This window comes from Enhydra lutris, unplaced genomic scaffold (assembly GCF_002288905.1).
Source record: "Enhydra lutris kenyoni isolate GAN:26980312 unplaced genomic scaffold, ASM228890v2 scaffoldscaffold37, whole genome shotgun sequence".
Classification (NCBI taxonomy): Eukaryota; Metazoa; Chordata; class Mammalia; order Carnivora; family Mustelidae; genus Enhydra; species Enhydra lutris.
In genome coordinates this window covers 27019105-27037919 of record NW_019154121.1, presented here as the reverse complement: position 1 = coordinate 27037919, position 18815 = coordinate 27019105, and the positions used below count along the sequence as shown (strand labels likewise).

At 46.6% G+C, this 18815-nt stretch overlaps 1 protein-coding gene across 1 annotated transcript in view; it reads left to right on the top strand.

Annotated features, from left to right (window-relative positions):
* The window catches only part of LOC111154404 (Ras homolog, mTORC1 binding), a 43271-nt gene that overhangs the window by 14124 nt on the left and 10332 nt on the right, over positions 1–18815 (top strand). The window contains exons 2-3 of the mRNA XM_022513963.1: positions 9604–9675; positions 15435–15502. Of these exons, the coding sequence (XP_022369671.1) occupies positions 9604–9675; positions 15435–15502 (140 nt within the window). The remainder of the gene's footprint in view (positions 1–9603; positions 9676–15434; positions 15503–18815) is intronic.

Genomic DNA, 18815 nt, shown 5'->3' with positions numbered 1-18815 from the left:
TTTGCTCGGTCATTCTGTCTTATGTTTGTCGTAATAATAATTGCACCTTCATTTTTTTCTCACCTAGCATCTTTTTTTAAAAGTCGGGAAGGGGTTGTGAGAAAGAATGAGATGATGTCAGCCCTGGTTAACTCATAGGAACAAATGAGATAATTCATAGGAAAATGTATAAACTTAAAACGATGTCTGGCTCGTAGGTCCTGGTGAACAATTGAATTTTGGATTCCCTGCATCACATGCCTTCATCTGACTCTGATGGAGATGTTGTAGGGGTGGGTTCATGTATTAGGATCATGGCCAACACAGAACACACAAGGATTCTTCATGCGCTGCCTTTTTAAATTAGAATGGTGAGGTCAGTGTATTTTTTGCAGAAGGCTTCCTTGGTGACCCTGACGTATATGCCTGTCACCTAACACCCTCAGTAAAGCAACAGCCTGCCGTTGACAGAACCACTCATCTTTCCCTGACGTGGGTACGGTTCTTGAGTAAGCATCTAATTGGCATTGCGTTTCGTATGGAGAACACATTGGTGAACCTTCGTACAGTTCATTGTTATTCTAGCCTTTTCTATGATGATCTGTTCAGGTTGCTGTCCCTTTATAACCGCACCTTCTGCTGTTTGCCGACTGGGTTGCTCTGTTGATGTCCCTCCTCTTGGTGGTTCCCAGAGAAAGACCTTCCTGGAATTCACGCCGTGTCCCTGTGACACTCTTGAATCCGCAGAATGCCGCAGAGATGACAGTGGGCCGGTGCCAGGCTTTACTCCTTCAGAAATCAGCAGCTTCTGCTTTTGTGTTCTCTGGAGCTACAAGGAACACGTGGGCGTGCTAGGCGAGGAGGATGTGTGGGCGATGGAAGGCCCCGCCAGCCCAGCTGAGGCTCGCTACCCCCCAGTGCCACCAGGGAGTGACTGATGGCCAGACCAGCAGAGGGCCCAGCTGAGCCCAGCCTCGGTTGTAGAATTCGAGAACAGAGGACGTGGTTGTTGGTATTAGCCACTGAGTTTTGGGGTGGTTTGTTACACAGCAGTGGATGACGGAGCAGTTGGTAGTTCACTGCTGGGGAGTGGGATATTTTTATACTTCCTGCTTTTTTTTTTTTTTCTTAAGTTATCTCTACACCCAGCTTGGGGTTCGAGCTCACAATCCTGAGATCAAGAGTTGTATGTACGCTCCACCAACCGAGCCAGCCAGGCGCCCCGTCACATTATTTTGAGGCTTGAGCTGAAGTAGTTGTTAGTATCTTTCATTTTCTTAGTTTACAGATTAATTTATTAGCTGTAATTATTGAATGCCTTTGTCTCCCAAGCTGATTATTTTAGTCTTAAGAGCAGTTAATAGTATTACTACAAATAGGGACATTTAGCAAGAACTTATGATGTACCAGCTTTTCCACGCGTATTTTTCATTGAAACCTCACAGCAATCTGTAAGGTAGTGACTGGTATTATCTCCAGTTTACAAACAAGGAAACAGACTCAGGAAAACTGCCTGCAGTGACATAGCTAATCACCATACTGTTCCGCTTAGTGAAAAATAGTAAATGTCTTCCTCTTTTTTATACTTTTCTAAATCAACTTTTATTGATGTATAATCTACATATAATAAAGTATGCACTTCAAGTGTAAAGTTACATGAGTTTTGATAGATTTATTCACCTGTGCAACCATTACTCCAAAATACAAAATATTTCTATCACCCCAGAACATTCCCTCGTAGCCCAGCCCCACTCCCAGGCAAGCATCGATCTGCTTCCTGTCACCATGGATTGGCTTTCCTTGTTGTACAGTTTCATATAGATGGAATCATAGAGTGAGTACTCTGTTTGGCTGCTTTCAAAAAACGTGATAGTTTTTAGATTGATCCGGTTGTCACATATCTAAGTGGTTTCTTTTTAATCACTGAGTAGTAGTCCCTCGTATGGCTACGTCATGGTCTGTTTCTCCTGTCGCCTGTGAATCGTTTCCAGTATTTAACTACTAAGAGCAAAGCTGTAAGAACCATTTTTTTTTAAGATTTTTTTTTTTTTTTTTTATTGGACAGAGAGAGACACAGCAAGAGAGGGAACACAAGCAGGGGCAGAGGGAGAGGGAGAAGCAGACTCCCTGCTGAGCAAGGAGCCCAACACGGGGCTCGATCCCAGGACCCCAGGATCATGACCTGAGCCAAAGGCAGACGCTTAACAACTGAGCCACCCAGGTGCCCCGTGGGAACCATTTCTTACGTCTTTGTGGACATGCAGTCATTTGTCTTCGGTAAACACCTCAGACTGGTGTCGCACAGGCTGCGTATATATAAGTGTAATTTTGTTGGAAACTGCCAAACTGTTTCCCAATATATCTATACCATTTTACACTCCCACCAGCAACAGACGAGAGTTCCAGCCCCCCTGATGCTCGGTATCCTGGAACGCTTTAACCTCAGCCATGCTAATGCTGTGGTGGTGGTTTTGTTTGAATTGTCCAGTGACTAGGGAGGGGAGCAACTTGTCCTTTACCTCTTGGTAATTCGTAGAGCTTTGTGAGGTGTCTGTTCGAGTCTTCTTGCCTCTTTTATTGGGTTCCTTTTGAGTTATTTTGAATAACAGACACAGAAAGGTGCTCAGTGGTTGCGGGGGGCTGGGGAGCACCCAGGGGAATGGAGGTGACAGCTGACAGGTATGGGGTTCCTTTTTGGAGTGATGAAATGATTCAGAATTGGTTGTGGTGAGGACGGCACAGCCCTGTCGATATACTAAAAAGTTAATTGTACTCTTTAAGTGGTTACATTATATAGTATCTGAATTCCGTCATCATAAAGTTGTTTAAAATCGAAAGGCAAAACAAGTGTCTTCGTCTCCTGGGGTGGCAGCGAAGAGCCCCGCGGACGGCAGGTTGTGACAGAGCTTTATCATCTCACAGCTCTGGGCTCAGAAGCATGAAGTCGAGGTGTGGGCAGGGCCCTGCCCCCTTGGAAGGTGCGCGGGAGGGTCTGTTCCAGGCCTCTGTCCTTGGCTTGGATGTATTTAAACGTTTCAGAGGTGCCATTCATCAACCTCACAGAATGGAGTAAAGCAGTAGAAACCATGAATGTGTTCACGGCTATTTCAGAGGGGGGATTTAGAGGAGAACTGGGGGGACATGGGATCCAGAACACTAGGAGCCAGAAGAGCATTTGCGGGAATAAGAGGTGCGCACAGCAGGTGACCTCTGAGGTTAGGCACCGCCTCGGAAGCAAGCCATGCCCCAGTGGCTCTTCTTAAATATTCTTTAAATACTTAGGACGTGAGCTGCTGGAAGGAACTGGAGGCTATGGGGACATCCTGGAGGCTGGAAGAGAAAAGTGACCTAGGGTGATCAGTTAAATTTGAATTTGTTTCCTGAGGACAGCGCTTAAGTTTTAGGGTGCAGTGGAAAGGGGCGGTGGGGGGGGTAGAGCTTGTTAATACTCCCAGAGGGTTTGGTTGGGGCCCGAGGATTTGCATTTGTAGTGGGTCACCCTGGGATGCTGCTGGTGGAACTACATTTTCACTACTCCTCTCTGGAGAGGCCTCCTAAAGCCTAGGGACGGCGGGAGTGAGGGGTGGGGGTGCCTGGAAAGACCAGAGATTGAGAATAGCTGTTAACCGACAGGACTGCAGGGTTTGTCTGCGGCAGAGCTCAACAGGCTCACCAAAGGCAAATGATTAGATTGAGATCAGAGGGTTTTTTCAAGGAGCCCAGAGAAAGGAAATTGGAGGATAGACAAGATAGTACTGAACGGTGATTTATCTCCGAGCTTAAAGTGATGGGCAAGGAAGTGAAAGGTGGTGGAGATTGGAGTTTCACGATATGATCGTTGAGAGTAGTGTATTTCTGACCTTTGTGACTGCCGCCTTATAACTTGATTATTCAAAGTCCGCTCCGGTGTTCTTTCTTTCTTTTTTTTTTTTTTTTTTTTAAGATTTTATTTATTTATTTATTTGACAGAGAGATCACAAGTAGGCAGAAAGGCAGGCAGAGAGAGAAGAGGAAGCAGGCTCCCTGCCGAGCAGAGAGCCCGATGCGGGGCTCGATCCCAGGACTCTGAGATCATGACCTGAGCCGAAGGCAGCGGCACAACCCACTGAGCCACCCAGGCGCCCCTCCGGTGTTCTTTCTTTAAGAACAGTGTTGATGTCTGGGCGGCTCAGTGAAGCCTCTGCCTTCGGCTCAGGTCATGATCTCTGGGCCCTGGGATCGAGCCCCACATTGGGCTCTCTGCTCAGCAGGGAGTCTACTTCTCCCTCTGTGTGCGCGCTTCCCCCAAATAAATAAAATCTTTATTTAAAAAAATAAAAACAGTGCTGATCATGGCTTAATATATTAATTTACAGCCCCTGGTTTGACAATGTTGCTTCCAGAGATGTCCTGGAGAGGAGTCAGAAAGTAAGGGTGCTGGGAGAATGTGCCGTCCTGCTTGGGATTGGTAGCAGGGGGGGTATTCTGGGAGGGGCAACCAGCCGGTGTTTCATGGTATGCGCACGAGGTGGTATGGAGGGAATTATCGGTGGCAGTTCCGGTGACGCTTTGAAGCTAAACCATCTTATACATGGGGACAGCAGGGTCCCGTAAGGTGATGTGGAGAATTTGAGGTGAAAAGGAAAGCAGTCCTCGGAATGGATTGTGTCCCAGATACATCACACTGTTCCCAGTGGACCCTTGCGCCAAATGATTTGACAGACTAGTTGGTAGATTGAAACCTACTCCTCCCCATTATGTCCCAGTGAACAAGGAACGTGTCCGCTGTTCCATAGAGTGCTGGTTGGGGGAGGGGAGATAGAGGTAATACATGAAAATAGTGTGGGTTTTTAGAAGAATAATCATGATGGGGCACCTGGGTGGCTCAGTGGGTTAAGTCTCTGCCTTCTGCTCGGGTCATGATCTCGGGGTCCTGGAATCGAGCCCCGAATCAGGCTCTCTGCTCAGCAGGGAGACTGCTTCCCCCTCTCTCTGCCTGCCTCTCTGCCTACTTGTGATCTCTGTCTGTCAAATAAATAAGTAAAATCTTCAAAGAAAATAATCATGACAACTAGTTTAGAATTAATCTGAAAGCTCTTAAAATGTTTTCTATACAGTGCCTGTTTTGCAGCAGTCACGAGTGTGAGCAGTTTGGTCAACAACCTTGCAGGTGTGTCTTGCAAAGTGAAAATACCAGGTGAACAAACTTACTGGCCGTATTATCCTCGGCAAGAAATTCATAAACGCTGTGTTTACCTGGTAGACGTTTAGAAGAAACTTACTAAAAATGATCTGTAGGATTTTTTTAAAAGTTAAGGTGGTTTTTAGTCTGGCGGAAGAATATTTGGAAGGTAGTTGTGGGCTGCTGGGATACATTGTTTTCATACCTTTTTAATACTGTTATCATCCTAAAAGGGGTGATCCGTGCCTCTCTCTGCAGTGATAACACACATCTGGTAAGTGTTGCCTTCCGGTTTGTTTCAGTTCACTCCTGTATTGTCTTAGCATTCCTCCAGAGAGTTGATCTGGAATTTGAAGTCCCCTCAGGTTGTACTAATTTATGAGCCTACTGAGAGAGGATGAAACACCTTCAGGAAATAACTAGTCTTCCAGAATCTGAATCTGATGAACGCAAAGGCCACAGTAAACCTGTGAGATTATAACGGGGGAGGGGCATGTTAAATGTGATCAAGTAAAGAACATCATCGGTACCCTCGTCATCAGTACACTCGTCACTAACACGAACAGTACACTAACCGTGTACACTAACAGTGGCCCTCGTAGCTGCAGGCGAACTGCACAAAAGCTTGACCAAAGAGTCAAGCTGCTGCTTTAGAGGACGATGGTATCCCCAAAAGCCAGAAATTGCTGGAACCATGACTGGGAACATGAGGAACAGTGGGATTTGTTGACTAAGAGTAATATGAAAATTTCAACACTAGTTGTTTAATAATTCTACTTTTTAATGGAAACAGCCAAATACCCCGCTGTGTCGTGTCAGCAAATGTAGTCTTCCTGTCCCTTCTTAATTTAAATAATTAATGATCTTCCCTTAGGGGAGAGAACCCGGGAGGAGAGACCCAGGGGAGGCCCAGGCTTCTCCGCAGTCCTGCCTCCGCTAATGGATGGTCTCTTTCTCCTAGGACCAAGCTGATTGAGAAAGCCAGTTTGCTCCCTAAAGACGAGGCTTTTAAATTCAGGCGTCCCAGTTACGCGTGAAGATGGGAGTTTGCTGTCACCCCGCTTCGTGATTTGGGCGGGGCCACACTGTCTGCTTATGCCGGAAGGATTCTTGGTGTTTTTCAAGTCAAATGTTAACTGAGCCTGTCAGAAAATTTCTGCCCTTCATGGTGCAAACAAGGAACTCTTTGATATGTACCAATAATTGTATTTTTATTTATTTTTTTAATTTTTTTAAAAGATTTTATTTATTTATTTGACAGACAGAGATCACAAGTAGGCAGAGAGGCAGGCAGAGAGAGAGGAGGAAGCAGGTTCCCCACTGAGCAGAGAGCCCGATGTGGGGCTCAATCCCAGAACCCTGGAATCATGACCTGAGCCGAAGACAGAGGCTTAACCCACTGAGCCACCCAGGCGCCCCAAAAATTATATTTTTAAAACTTTGTCCACTTGTTTATCTAAAACTCCATTGTTGCACTTAATCTCATGCGATCTTATTTAATGTAACTTTCTTCAATTTCCTGTGACAGTGGCAGAGATCCTTGTCCCCGTCCCTTGAGTCCTGCAGCAAGGCCCGTCCTTGACAGCTGTTGTGTCCTCTTGGGCTTACCGAGTAGACCATACTTTTAACCCCTTTCTTTCACTATTTTTAATCCAGTTCTACTTTGGAAAAGGTGTAAAAATCGTTCTAATCCCTTATAAGTCTTGCCCCTTTATCTTGAGAAAAAACTACCTCCTGTTTTCTTCCTTCCCGCTGCCCAGTTACAAGCCAGCAGACCCCGGTAGCCTACAGAAGTGCACCAGAGGGCCTGGAAGCACTCTTCAGAAGCCTCAAAGAAGTCTCTTTTCTCTTTTGTCTAATTTCTTTTGCTTCAAGCCATAGCATTCAGCGTAAATTAAGAATTTTCTTATTCCTTTGAATTTTTCAGTTTTGCTAACAACTTAATAGAAGTTTTTCCCTTGCTATTTCCTTGCATAAAATACTTGTGCTGTATTTGAAGCCAAATGCTGTGTATGAGCTAGCCTAGGTCACATGCTGTCTTTGCAACACGATCCTTTCGCAGGATGTGAGCCCCTGGACGACCCCTGCCTCCTGTAGGGCACGCGCGGGACAATGAAAGGCAACCAAACAAACAGGACAGAGCCGTTTCTTTACTCCTGTTGAACGGTGTTTCCTGGGCACGTGTATATATAGGATTGAGAGCTTGTGTAGTGTCTGGAACGTATGAGCATGCCCTGAGGGTACGTAAGTTTTCATTTCATTCGTTCTGGAAAGAGAGCGTCTGCAGTGCCTCGGCCACCATACTGGTCTCGGTGGGCCAGTGAGTTGGAGAGAATGTGGGATAACGTCAGGCCCTAGAAAGAAACAAAGCAGGACGGCTGTGACAGATGCCCGGGAGGGGGGGCGCGCCACCGCACGGCCGTGGGGTGGTCTTAGCGGAGGCGTCTTTGAAGAAGGGACGTCTGATCCCAGACCAGAATAATGACAAAGTGAGTCGTATGTGCGGAGCCCTGCGGAGGTGGCCGGGGCAGAGGGACGGGGGATGTGAGTGGAGCCCGGGAGGGTCTGGACGGAGGAGTGGTGGCTGCGGAGAGGTTGGGGCCATGGGCAGAGCAGGGCCTGGGCAGGGAGGGCCTGGTGTTGTGGGCCTGGTTAGGAGTTGGGGATTTATTCTAATCGCACTGAGGATTTTAAGCGGGGAGGTGACGAGTAATTGTCAGAGGCTCTCGGAGGCTGCTTTGTAGAGAACGAATTCAGGTTTTAATAATTCCAGAAATACTTTGAACTGTGTGTTTCCCTGCTCATGAGGAGTAAAACGGGCCTGCCAACTTAGGGGTTTTCTAGTTGTCTCCCCACAGCTCCCGCTCTTAAACCAGTTTATTAATTCATTAATTTCTAAGTGTGTGGGGCCTGCCTTCGTTGTGAAAACATGCCACCTGCCAGTTACCCTCTCACGGACCGGAGGAACGCAGCCGCAGCCTAAACCCCGGGGCAGAAGGTTCCTGGTACAAACCTCACTCCCTGAAGATCTTTTGGGGTGGTGGTGGTGTCGTTGTTGTTTTTAAAGATTTTATTTATTTGACAGAGAGACACAGCAAGAGAGGGAACAAACACAAGCAGGAGGAGAGGGAGAAGGAGAAACAGGCTTCCTACTGACTAAGGAGCCCGATGCGGGGCTCGATCCCAGGACCCTCAGACCATGACCGGAGCCGAAGGCAGATGCTTAATGACTGAGCCACGCAGGCGCCCCTATCCTGAAGATCTTGGGAGCTGGCAGTTCAGTGAGACGCAGCAAGCGTGTGGAGCTTGTGTTAAAATTCACTGTGCTCTGAGGGGCCGCCCGGCCGGCTCAGTCAGAAGAGCGAGCGACTCTTGATTCGGGGAGTAGATTCAAGCCCCACTCTGGTGTAGAAATTACTTAAAGATAAAATGTTGAGGCACCTGGGTGGTGCAGTTAAGCATCAGCTCAGGTCATGATCTCAAAGCCATGAGATCGAGCCCCATGTCAGGGTCCACGCTCAGCTGGGAGTCTGCTTGAGACTCTCTCTCCGTCTGGCTCTGCCCTTCCCCCCGCCCCGTGCTCGCTCACGCATGCACGCGCGCTCTCACTCTCTCTCAGGTAAATAAATCTTTTAAAAACATAACACCTTTGAAAAATATGCTCTGAGAATGCATAAGAAAAGAAAGGGACCAGGGTGAGATGTGGGAGGGACCACTTCCGTCATTTCTTGGACTGTTCTTGCGCTGTCTGCATGGAGTGCCCTAGTCCCTGCCGTCCTTGAGTAGAAAGTTCAGGTAACAGAGAGGTGAGAACTTAGGGCTCCAGCTCTTGGTTTCTTAGCACACGGGCTCAACGATGAGCAGTGATTTTGTGAAATCCACAACATTTCTTAATTGTCTTCTTTGTGCCAGACATCACGAGGCCTTTGATACTTGAATTTTGAGACAGGATCTCTGCCTTCAAGGAGTTTTTTAAATGAAGACTGCTGTTCCATATTCTCAGGTTCCCCCCTTTAAAAGCTGTACTTGGTTACATTTCTAACAGCCATATATGAAAGAGCCCAAAGAAATCCCGTTTTACTATTTTCTGTATTAGAATTGATATCCACATTTCAGGGACGCCAGAGCAAATTAGCTTCACTTAGCCCTTATTTTGGAGTGTGTTTCCTTTTAACAGAATATACGATGTGCTTATCGGTCAGTAATATTTGTCAGTGGGACAAAAGTGTTTAATTCATAGTAGCTTAATTTCTTAAATTCCTCTCGTATAAAGCAAATTCATGAAATTTATTTCCTTTTTGAAATTGCCCAGGAGTTAATTAAAGGAGTGTGTTCTGATCCCAGTACTCTCCGTCTCCTCATCTTGTTAGCCGGGGGGTGGGGGGGTTGGTTAAAATAGTAGTATTAAATTTTTTGTTCCGTTTTTATGCCGAAACATACTGAGCTTTTGCTCTCTCTTACAGGGAAATCCTCATTGACGATTCAGTTTGTTGAAGGCCAATTTGTTGACTCCTACGACCCAACCATAGAAAACAGTAAGTATTGTTTTGAAGGGTTTATAAACTGAGAAGCCCGCATTCTTCACACAAACAGCCATTGTGTGTTCCTGGAGGCTTCGATGGCAGGGCTTACTGGGGTAAACCTTACAGATCTCCAGCTGGGGTCCAAAAAAGCTTCCAAAAGTTTGATCCACTTCACACTAAATGGGTTTTTATTCACTGTCCGGATCCTGCCATCTAGAAATTGTTATTCAGCTCCGTAGGAATCCAGTCCTACAGTGAACCTCATATCCCAGACTCCTGCTTCAGGAAAACAAGAATAGAGAGCACAATCTTTTTTTTTCCCCTCCTTCTCAACAGTAGCTCTTTTTAAGGATTCCAAGCTTGAAAAGAAAGGATGAAAACACTCCAGATCCTTTGTACCTTACTCTTATGGAATCGTGAGCCCTTCCCCCACCCCCACACCCCTAACCCCTTCTAGTCCTGACGACTTGAAAGAAGGCTGTGGAGAAGGGAGCTCTTCTGGGATGGAGAGAGCAGTTGCAGCATGACAGAGATGGCTCCGAAGTCTTGGCATTTCAGGCCCTGTGCAGAAGAAAAGCACCAGAGAACAGGACCAGCCACAGCCTTTACCTTGTCCGCTTCGAATCCGTGGTTCTGGAATCTTGCCGAAGGATCCTAGGACTATGAGAGTCTTGATTCTAAGATCATTAAGCATTTCATCCAAGGACCTGGTTTGTTGGAAGCTGGTCTTATTTCAGGTGATTCTAAAACCCTAAGTAGACCCAAGAACCAGTCATCTCAGATTCTTGACGCCTGGACTTAACCCAGGATTTGTCACCAGGAACATGACACATTTGAACATGGGATTCTTCCAAACCTGATGCGCATATTAGACACGAAGCAGCTTAACAGTCGGTTTCATAAACCTCAGCAACTAGACTTGTGGACCTCACCTGCCCAGAGCTTGCAAGAGAGACTTCAAAAGAGGCTCACAACAGGGTGTTGAGCAACTACGGCCTGTAGGCCAGAAGAACACGCTGCCTTTCTGCGCAGCGCACGTGCAAAGAATGGTTCTTATATTTTTTTAATAATTAAAAAAGTCAAAAGAAGAATATCTGTGACCTGTGAAAGTTACATGAAGTTCACATTTCTGCACCCGTAAGTAAAGCCTTATTGGAACACAGCCGCGAGTTCATTCACCATGTCTGTGGCTGCTTTCGCTCTGCAACAGCAGAGTTGTTGAATACTTGCGACACAGGCTTTTTGGCCTTTACGGGAAGCGTTTGCCCTCCTCTGACTTGAGAATTGCAGCTCTCCTCCCATGTCCCGGTACACTGGTGGCAAGGAAGGAAGCACATCGGTTGCTGACCCGACTCTGGGGACCCCGGGATTTGAAAGTGAGCTCTGTCGGTATCTGGAAAGGAGGGGTCCCGGCGCCATACAGTCCTGTATTGATTGGCTGGGGACTGTCACCTGGAGAAGAGTACGTGTGCCGGCGGGAGGCGCGGGCTGATTTGAGCACTGCGTGAACCAGTTTGGTTACCTCCGTTGCAATAGAACACAAGAAAATTGCAGTCATGGCCTTAAGCTTTGCTGTATGTAACTATTTGGAATTGCGTCCCCTAAAAGGGGTAAGACTCGTTTGGTCCTTTGATTCATACAATAATAGAATACAGCTTTCTTAGTAAGCCTTGCTCACACACGTGGTTGTTGTAATTGTGTGTCCTTGTGCTACTTTGGGTCGAGGTGGAGGGAGAGTCATGGTGTTGTGTAGAGATTTCCTTTGTATGTAACTAATCGGTCCAGTGAGCATCCGGCTTTCTTAACTTTGATATTATCTTAGAAATTGAATGAGGTGACCCTACTTGGAAGGCTGTCAACATCATCTTTTTTTTTTTTTTTTTTTTTTTTAATTTAACAGAGATCCCAGTAGGCAGAGAGGCAAACAGAGGGTGGGGGAGGCAGGCTCCCCGCTGAGCAGAGAGCCCGACGCGGGGCTCGATCCCAGGACCCTGAGATCATGACCTGAGCCGAAGGCAGAAGCTTAACCCACTGAGCCACCCAGTCACCCCTGTCAACATCATCTTTAATTGTGCTTTTAACTGTTTTCTATGCAATACTTGGCGTTCGGTAACAAAGACTTTTTCATCTCAAAAATGGATTAAAAATATTTATTGAATTCTTTAGGCAGGAGCAAAAATGAATATCAGAGTGTATGAATCGCTTAAAAGTTCATGAGGCGTATGCAGGCCCATTTCTCTTTACCGTGCTTCTGACCATTTAACCCAGGCAGAAACCCTTCCTCCGCTCTCTCCTCCGCTGTTGGGTCAAAAACACTGTTCAGCGCTTACAGGGAATGAGAAATGGAACGGTTCTCATAAGCCTGTTGCTAACAAATGACTGGATGGTTTTAAGGTTTTAAAAAGCTCCACGCACTGTAAATCTGGAAATAATCCGGTCATTATTTTACACTTAACTTTATAACCTAGAATAATTGGTTCATAGCGGACATGGAGTGGTGACACAGCTCTGAACACATCACCATGAAAGCAAAACTTCTGGGACTGTGTCATCTTTGAGAATGGGATACAGGAGAATAACATCCGTAAAACCACGAATTTTCTAGTTTGGGGAAATTTTTATACCAAAAATACAGCGTATACCAGTGCAATATTATGTGTCATTAATCTGACAACTCAGTACAAACCAAATTGCTGTGGTGAAATTTAGTAGCAGTAGTTTATAAATTAAGGACAAATAACAATTTACAGCTTCTGCCATCTCACAGGTGGTACTGTTGACACACTAATAAGCCTTCTCGGAAAATTGGAAAATTCTGATTAGGAGCTTTGCAGCATTCTCAAGCATTGCATGGTGGGTGGGCTTCGTGGTAGGATATGAATTAGGAGTCCTTGATACACTTTAGTGACACAAATCTCACTTTATGAATTCCAGATTTTAGAAATCTATTACCTTGCTTATTTTTAGCAGGCTTTACCGGTAAGTAGCTATTAGGCTGCTTAGGGCAATTTCAGGATTTTCGGTTGGAAATTGGATTAATTTCTCTAGTGATTGAAAAAGGGAGGAGGAGGGTGAGAGGGTTCGAGGAAAATGAGGCGAGGAGAAAGCCGGCTTTCTGCTGCTGCGACAGGCTGGACTTGGAGCGCACAGAAGAATTGGTTCCTGGTTTATGGAACTAACAGATCTCTTATTACACGTCCCTTTTTTCTATAGTAATAAGAAGAGGCAGTTTTCCGTGACAGATGGAAGGACCTCGATTTCATTTTACTGCTGTGCGTTGGAGGATTTACATCCTTTTTATGGGCAAGAATATCCTAAAACATTGATTAACAATTTTATTTCTTATGTCTTATGTACAATTACATGCCCTCCCTGTTTTACGCTGCGCTCCTGGCCAGTATTTCTCACATCTCCTTGGCTGAATCTTCATCTTCTGGACCTGGCAGCGCAGGGCGCCCGCGGGCTCTGACGTCAGGCTCGGGCTTTCTGCGCTTGGCCATCAGCGATCTGCCCAGCTCTCCCAGCGCCCCCTCTGCCCCGAACTCTGGGCTTCTTTATTTAGCTGCCCTCGCTTCCTCTTCGGTTCAGGCGTCTTCGTTCCCGTCCTCCCTCATCCCCAGTGCTCCTCCCACAGGCTTTCCTGACTTGGGAATGCCAATTCAGTCATCTCCTTCTCAGGCCGAAAACCTCAGAATCGTCCCACCTCTCCCATTTTCACACCCTACTTCCGGCCAGTCACAGATCCTTCTGGGCTCTACCTTTGAACTACACCCAGAATTCCACCCTGGCTCTCCTCTCCGCCCCGCCAATCCAGACCACCATGGTCGTCTCCAGATCCCGAGTCTATACGGGCGCTGTGTTATGGGCTCCTGCCAGTGGCCTTGCTCACTCTTGCCCGATTCCATCACCACAGCAGGGCTAGAGCGATCGCTTTAAAATAGAAATCAGACCAGTTTACTCCCCTCCTCAAAGCCCTCCCTTTCCCATACAGTGAGAATAAAACTCTTGAAGTCCTTACCATCTCCTGTAGGGTCTTCTGCCTCCTCCCCAACCCGGTTACCAACACTCTGTCAGCCTCTGCTGTGCCCACCTCCCTGCTCATCCTCGATGCACGTGGTCACTCGCTGGTCGACCTCCACCTGGGTGCGCCTCTCCCAGAGAGGATGCCTGACGGCGTCTGGGTCTGCCGTCTGTCCCCGGGGCTGGAAGCTCTCTGAGGTCAGTCGCAGCATTTCGAGAACACCCAGAGCCGTGCTCCCGGGGGTGATAGGTACTCAAGAAATAGCTCTTGCGTGAATGAATGATGTTTTCACAGCAATTACGTCCTACTTCGTAACCACAGTTCCTTAGTTCTATTGCTCACTGTGGTTGCTTCCCTAATTTTCGCCAAGACTAAAATGCACATTTTGGGCTTACCTCCACTGAAAAGTGTCAGGGGCAGGTTTTGGCACGGGAATGTCGTGACTGCCCCCTGGCGGACAGCGATGGAAAGCGCGGCTGATCCATCTCAAGTTCAGGGAGGCCACAGTGTTGGGGGGAAAAAGAACAACAGAATTTTTTTAGAATTGACGAAAACAGAATATATTGGGTACTCCCTGTCTTGAAATACTTGGATTCGGTTTTCATCTGATTTAATTATTCCTAAAGTCGTCGTCCCCATCAGGGGCACAAGAATGCGAAAAAGTGTGGCAGCCCGCTTGGGTGGCCTGGTGCGTGGTTTTTGCTCACCTGCTTCCCGCACCCCTGCTTGCAGTAGGAGGTGACAGTGCCAGCATGAGCTTCCCGTTCTCTCCCTGTGCAGCTCAGCGTTCAGATAAGATCTCCCCTCCATCCCCCTCATCACTTCAGGTTTTCTCTCATAATATTTCTGTGTCTGTTTCTGCTTTCCCTTTTGGCTGTGGGAGGCTGTGAGCAGCAGTGGGTCCGCTCCCAGCTGTGCAAGGGGTAGATTCTGTGCCCAGTTCTGGTCGAGTCGAGTGGGCAGCCAGGGATTGGAGGACTCACGTGTCTGAGACAAATGGCGATGCAGAAGACATCCGTTCCTGTTCGTTGGCAGGGTTCCAGATGGTTACGCTTTATAATATTCTGTTGCTATTTATAGTTCTTTCCTCTTTTGTCTACGTTTGTTTGAAGTCTGTCTCCTCAGAATTCTGAATTGACTTTTCCGGAAGTTATTTAAGTCTGGTTTTTTTTTCCCCCCTTGGTAAGGAAAGAAGTCGTTACAAAATTGCTTCGATCCTTAAGCTCAGTGGGAATGATGGCTTCGCACAGAACTGTTCCGTTGCTGTTTTATCTGTCAATAGAATTGTTAATTGTTTTATTGCACTGAAAGTTCTTAACACTGCAGTTGATATTAGCTCATTGTGCTCTGACACCAGACTTCCTATAAATTAATGGAAAGGTTTGTGCTTCGGATTCATTCTGGACCTCAGACTTGATGTTCTGTGTATCACTTTTTCACAAGAGGAAGGCATAGCCACAGATGGAGCACTCAGATGACTTTTATAGGAGATGAGTTGTCGCCTAATTGCGGTTTCTTCGAAAAAGTTGAAAGCGTACTGAACCTTGATTTTCATCAGTCAGCCAGTATTCTTAGTCAAATAATGGAAGTGGAGAGGAATCTGTAAACTCAGGCTGATCTGTTCCATTTTGTTTTATGGAATCTCTTCATGAACTTATTAGGGACTCTGCATAGCTGGTCATCAGTGTTCAAGCTTTAGGTGATCTAAGGTCAGCTTAAACTAATATGCATTCCTTTTTTCCCCCTGTAGCTTTCACAAAATTGATCACAGTCAATGGACAAGAATATCATCTTCAACTTGTTGACACAGCTGGGCAGGTAAGTGTCTCCAGCGTCTCCGAATCTCCTTGCCGTCCTTCTGTCTGGCAGTCCTTGCCCTGCCGTCAACGCTTCAACACAGCAGCAGTGTCAAGGAAACCCCTCGTGGCATATGTGTGACTGAACCTTTACAGGCTCTCTCCTCTAAGAAGTTTATGGTGGTTTTTCCAAATTATTCACTTGCTCTTCTACTTAGACTTGTGTGAAATACACTCATAGCATTGGGAAGGTCTGCATTTACCGTAGGATAGTATATTTCCATTTTCTAAACTTGCATTCTGTATCAGAATCCTATTAGTGCTTTTTCTTCCTTTCTAATACGTATTCTACATCAAGACAAAAATACATTCAGGGGCGCCTGGGTAGCTCATGGGTTAACCATCTGGTCATGATTCCAGTGGGATCCAGTGGGATCGAGCCCCGCATCAGGCTCCCTGCTCAGCGGGAAGCCTGCTTCTCTCTCTCACTATCTCACTCTGTCAAATAAATAAAAAGACAAAAATACGTCTTTTCCAGGGGAAGGACAAGAGAAAAGTATAGGGCAGAAAGGAGCCGGTTGTTAGATGGGTCACATGATTACTAGATTAGGGAGTGTTGATTTGATTTGTAGACAGTAGGTGATTGCCAAAGATTAAGTAACGCCCCCCAAAAAAAAACCAAAACCCCAACACCGTATTCACAGGTTAATATAGTAGGGATTTGAAGAATGGAAGACTAGGGGAATTGACTAGAAGCAGTGGGTGAAAGTTCAGAGAACTTGAAGAGTACAGAGAAACCCCTAACCCTGACGGCTGAACTCCCCCCCCCACCCCAGTCCAGCCTTTACTAGAAACCTCTGTTGGACAGAACATGTTACACAGTTGCTAGAGTGTGGGGATGTTGGTCTCTGAGTCCTTCCTTGCATCTTCAAGTTGACAAAGGATCAGACTAGCAGGAGGGGCTGTGTAGTGTAATCTGGTCTGCCATGTCAAATGGAGGCTTTTCTTCCGGAGCCTGGGGACATGGAGGTAGACATGGAGTCGTGTGGCCTGTCTTGGTTTGGAATGGACGCCCTCTGCTTTATGTTTGCAAGTGAACATAGAAGCCAAGCGTAGCCCCCTAGTGAAGCAAGAACATAGCCATGTGGAGTGGTTTGAGCACAGAAGAAACCCTGGAATTTCAATTCTGGAGGCTTCAAAGAAAATAGATGGGATGTGGGTGTCACAGAGATCTACCACGGTTCCCCTTCGTTCCCCGTACAAAAGCCCCCTGGTGGTGGGTGTAATGGGCCTTCGTGGTCAGGCCTCATGATGGCTTAGAGCTGAGCCATCCCAGGCTGTTACTCTGCAGGGTACCTGTCCAGTGACAGAAAGGGGGGATGGAGCTGAAAGGAACAAGTGGAGCAGTAGAAGTCTCCATCAGGGAGTGAGGATGTGGAGGACACAGCTTATTTTAGAAGTTACCGTAGAAAAGCTTCTGGGATAAGACATTGTATTGGATTCTCAGAATTTGTATCTTTTATGGTTAAGGTGACTGTGTAATTGATTGCCTAAAACAAGACACTTTTTTTTTTTTTTTTTTTTTTTTGACAGAGATCACAGGTAGAGAGGCAGGCAGAGAGAGGGGGCAGTAGGCTCTCCACCAAGCAGAGAGCCCAATGTGGGGCTTGATCCCAGGACCCTGAGATCATGACCTGAGCCGAAGGCAGAGGCTTTAACCCACTGAGCCACCCAGACGCCCCAAACAAGACACTTCTAAGAGTGAAGGGAGCCTGGTAATAACCGTGCTGGGACAGTGGGTGTTAACTGATGGTGTCCTGGGCGAAAAAACACGGCCACATTATTCATAGTGGGCCTCTGACATTATCAAGATTTGTGTTTGCTTTTTATATCTTCGTTTTGAATTTTCATTAAGCTTCTGGAAAGTGGGGATGAGGATGTAAATTGGCAAATCATTTCATATGATGTTACTGTAGAAATACATTTTGTCGGAGGCCAGAAGCAGGACCGGCATTTCAGAGTTGTGGGAACATGGGCTCTGCAGTCACGCTGCTGGGGCTTGAATCCTGGCTTTTTTTACTAACCGGGTGACCTTCGGAAAGTTACGAAGCTCTCTGTGCCGCAGATTCATTTGTAAACTGGTGACGCAGTGCCTGCCTTCGTAAGACTGGTGCTCGGTTTAGAGCGGATGCCGAGCTTCACGGGGTTTGGTCCTTATCTGTACATCTTTGATGCTCCTAAGACCAGAGCAGGGCCTAGCATGGCAAGTTGATGTTGATGTTAACAAGACACTGACTGGAACAGTGCAGGTGTCGCTTATACTTGGAGTAGAGCCATCCCTGAAAACGTTTTTCTGGGGACACCTGGGGGGCTCAATCAGTTAAGCGTCTGTTTCAACTCGGGTCATGATCCCCAGGGTCCTGGGATCGAGTCCCGCATCAGGCTCCCTGCTCAGTGAGGATTCTGCCTCTCGCTCTGCTCTCTGCCTACTGCTCTCTCTACTTAGGCTTGCTCTCTCTCTGTCGAATAAATAAATAAAAATCTTTAAAAAAACAAAAAAAAAACATTTTTCTGGAGAGAAAATTCCTTTTTGTTGCCTCCTTATCAAAACAGAAGATGTGTTCCTCTAGGGCTCTGTTTTGCTCTAAAGCCTAAATGTACGGAACATCACATGCCTTTAACTGCTTTAATGATAGAGTCATAAAGGATGCCCGCCGCACACACAGAGAAGCAGGGATCTCGGAGTAAGTGTGTAGTGTGAGGGACGGCAAGGTCAGTGACTAGCTCTGCCTGTCTTGCTCCTGTGGCTTCTCTTACTGCCAGATAAGAATACTTAGAGAATTTTTGCACAGAATATTTCCAAATTTAGCCGCCTTGAATAATTTGTTCTCCTTGCAGCTAGTAGTTTTCTTCGAGGCTGCATCCATTTGGGAGACTGTGGAATGGAAGGTTGTGTTCGTGTTTGTGATCTGTCCTTATGCGACATGTGCCTTGCCTTGTGCCGTGTGGTTCCGTAGAACCATGTAGAAGGAGCAACTGGATGAGATGTCACATTTCCAGCTGCTCCGAGAGCTGTTTTTAAAATTGGATTCCTCTGGGCTGGGGCTGAGGCCACCAGTGGCAAGGGGAGATGATGAAGAAAGGACAGATCCTGTCACCGCCATCTAGAGCGCATTTGGTCACGGGTGTACACGTTTTAGGGGTAAAACTGTAGCAGCATATAGCGGCAAGTCCTGTTTACTTAGTAGTTTATATCGTAGCTGGTTTCACTGCCTGGCAAGGGATGGAGATGAACATAGTTAAGTACAAGTCGGTTATTTTTAGTTTGCGTGAGG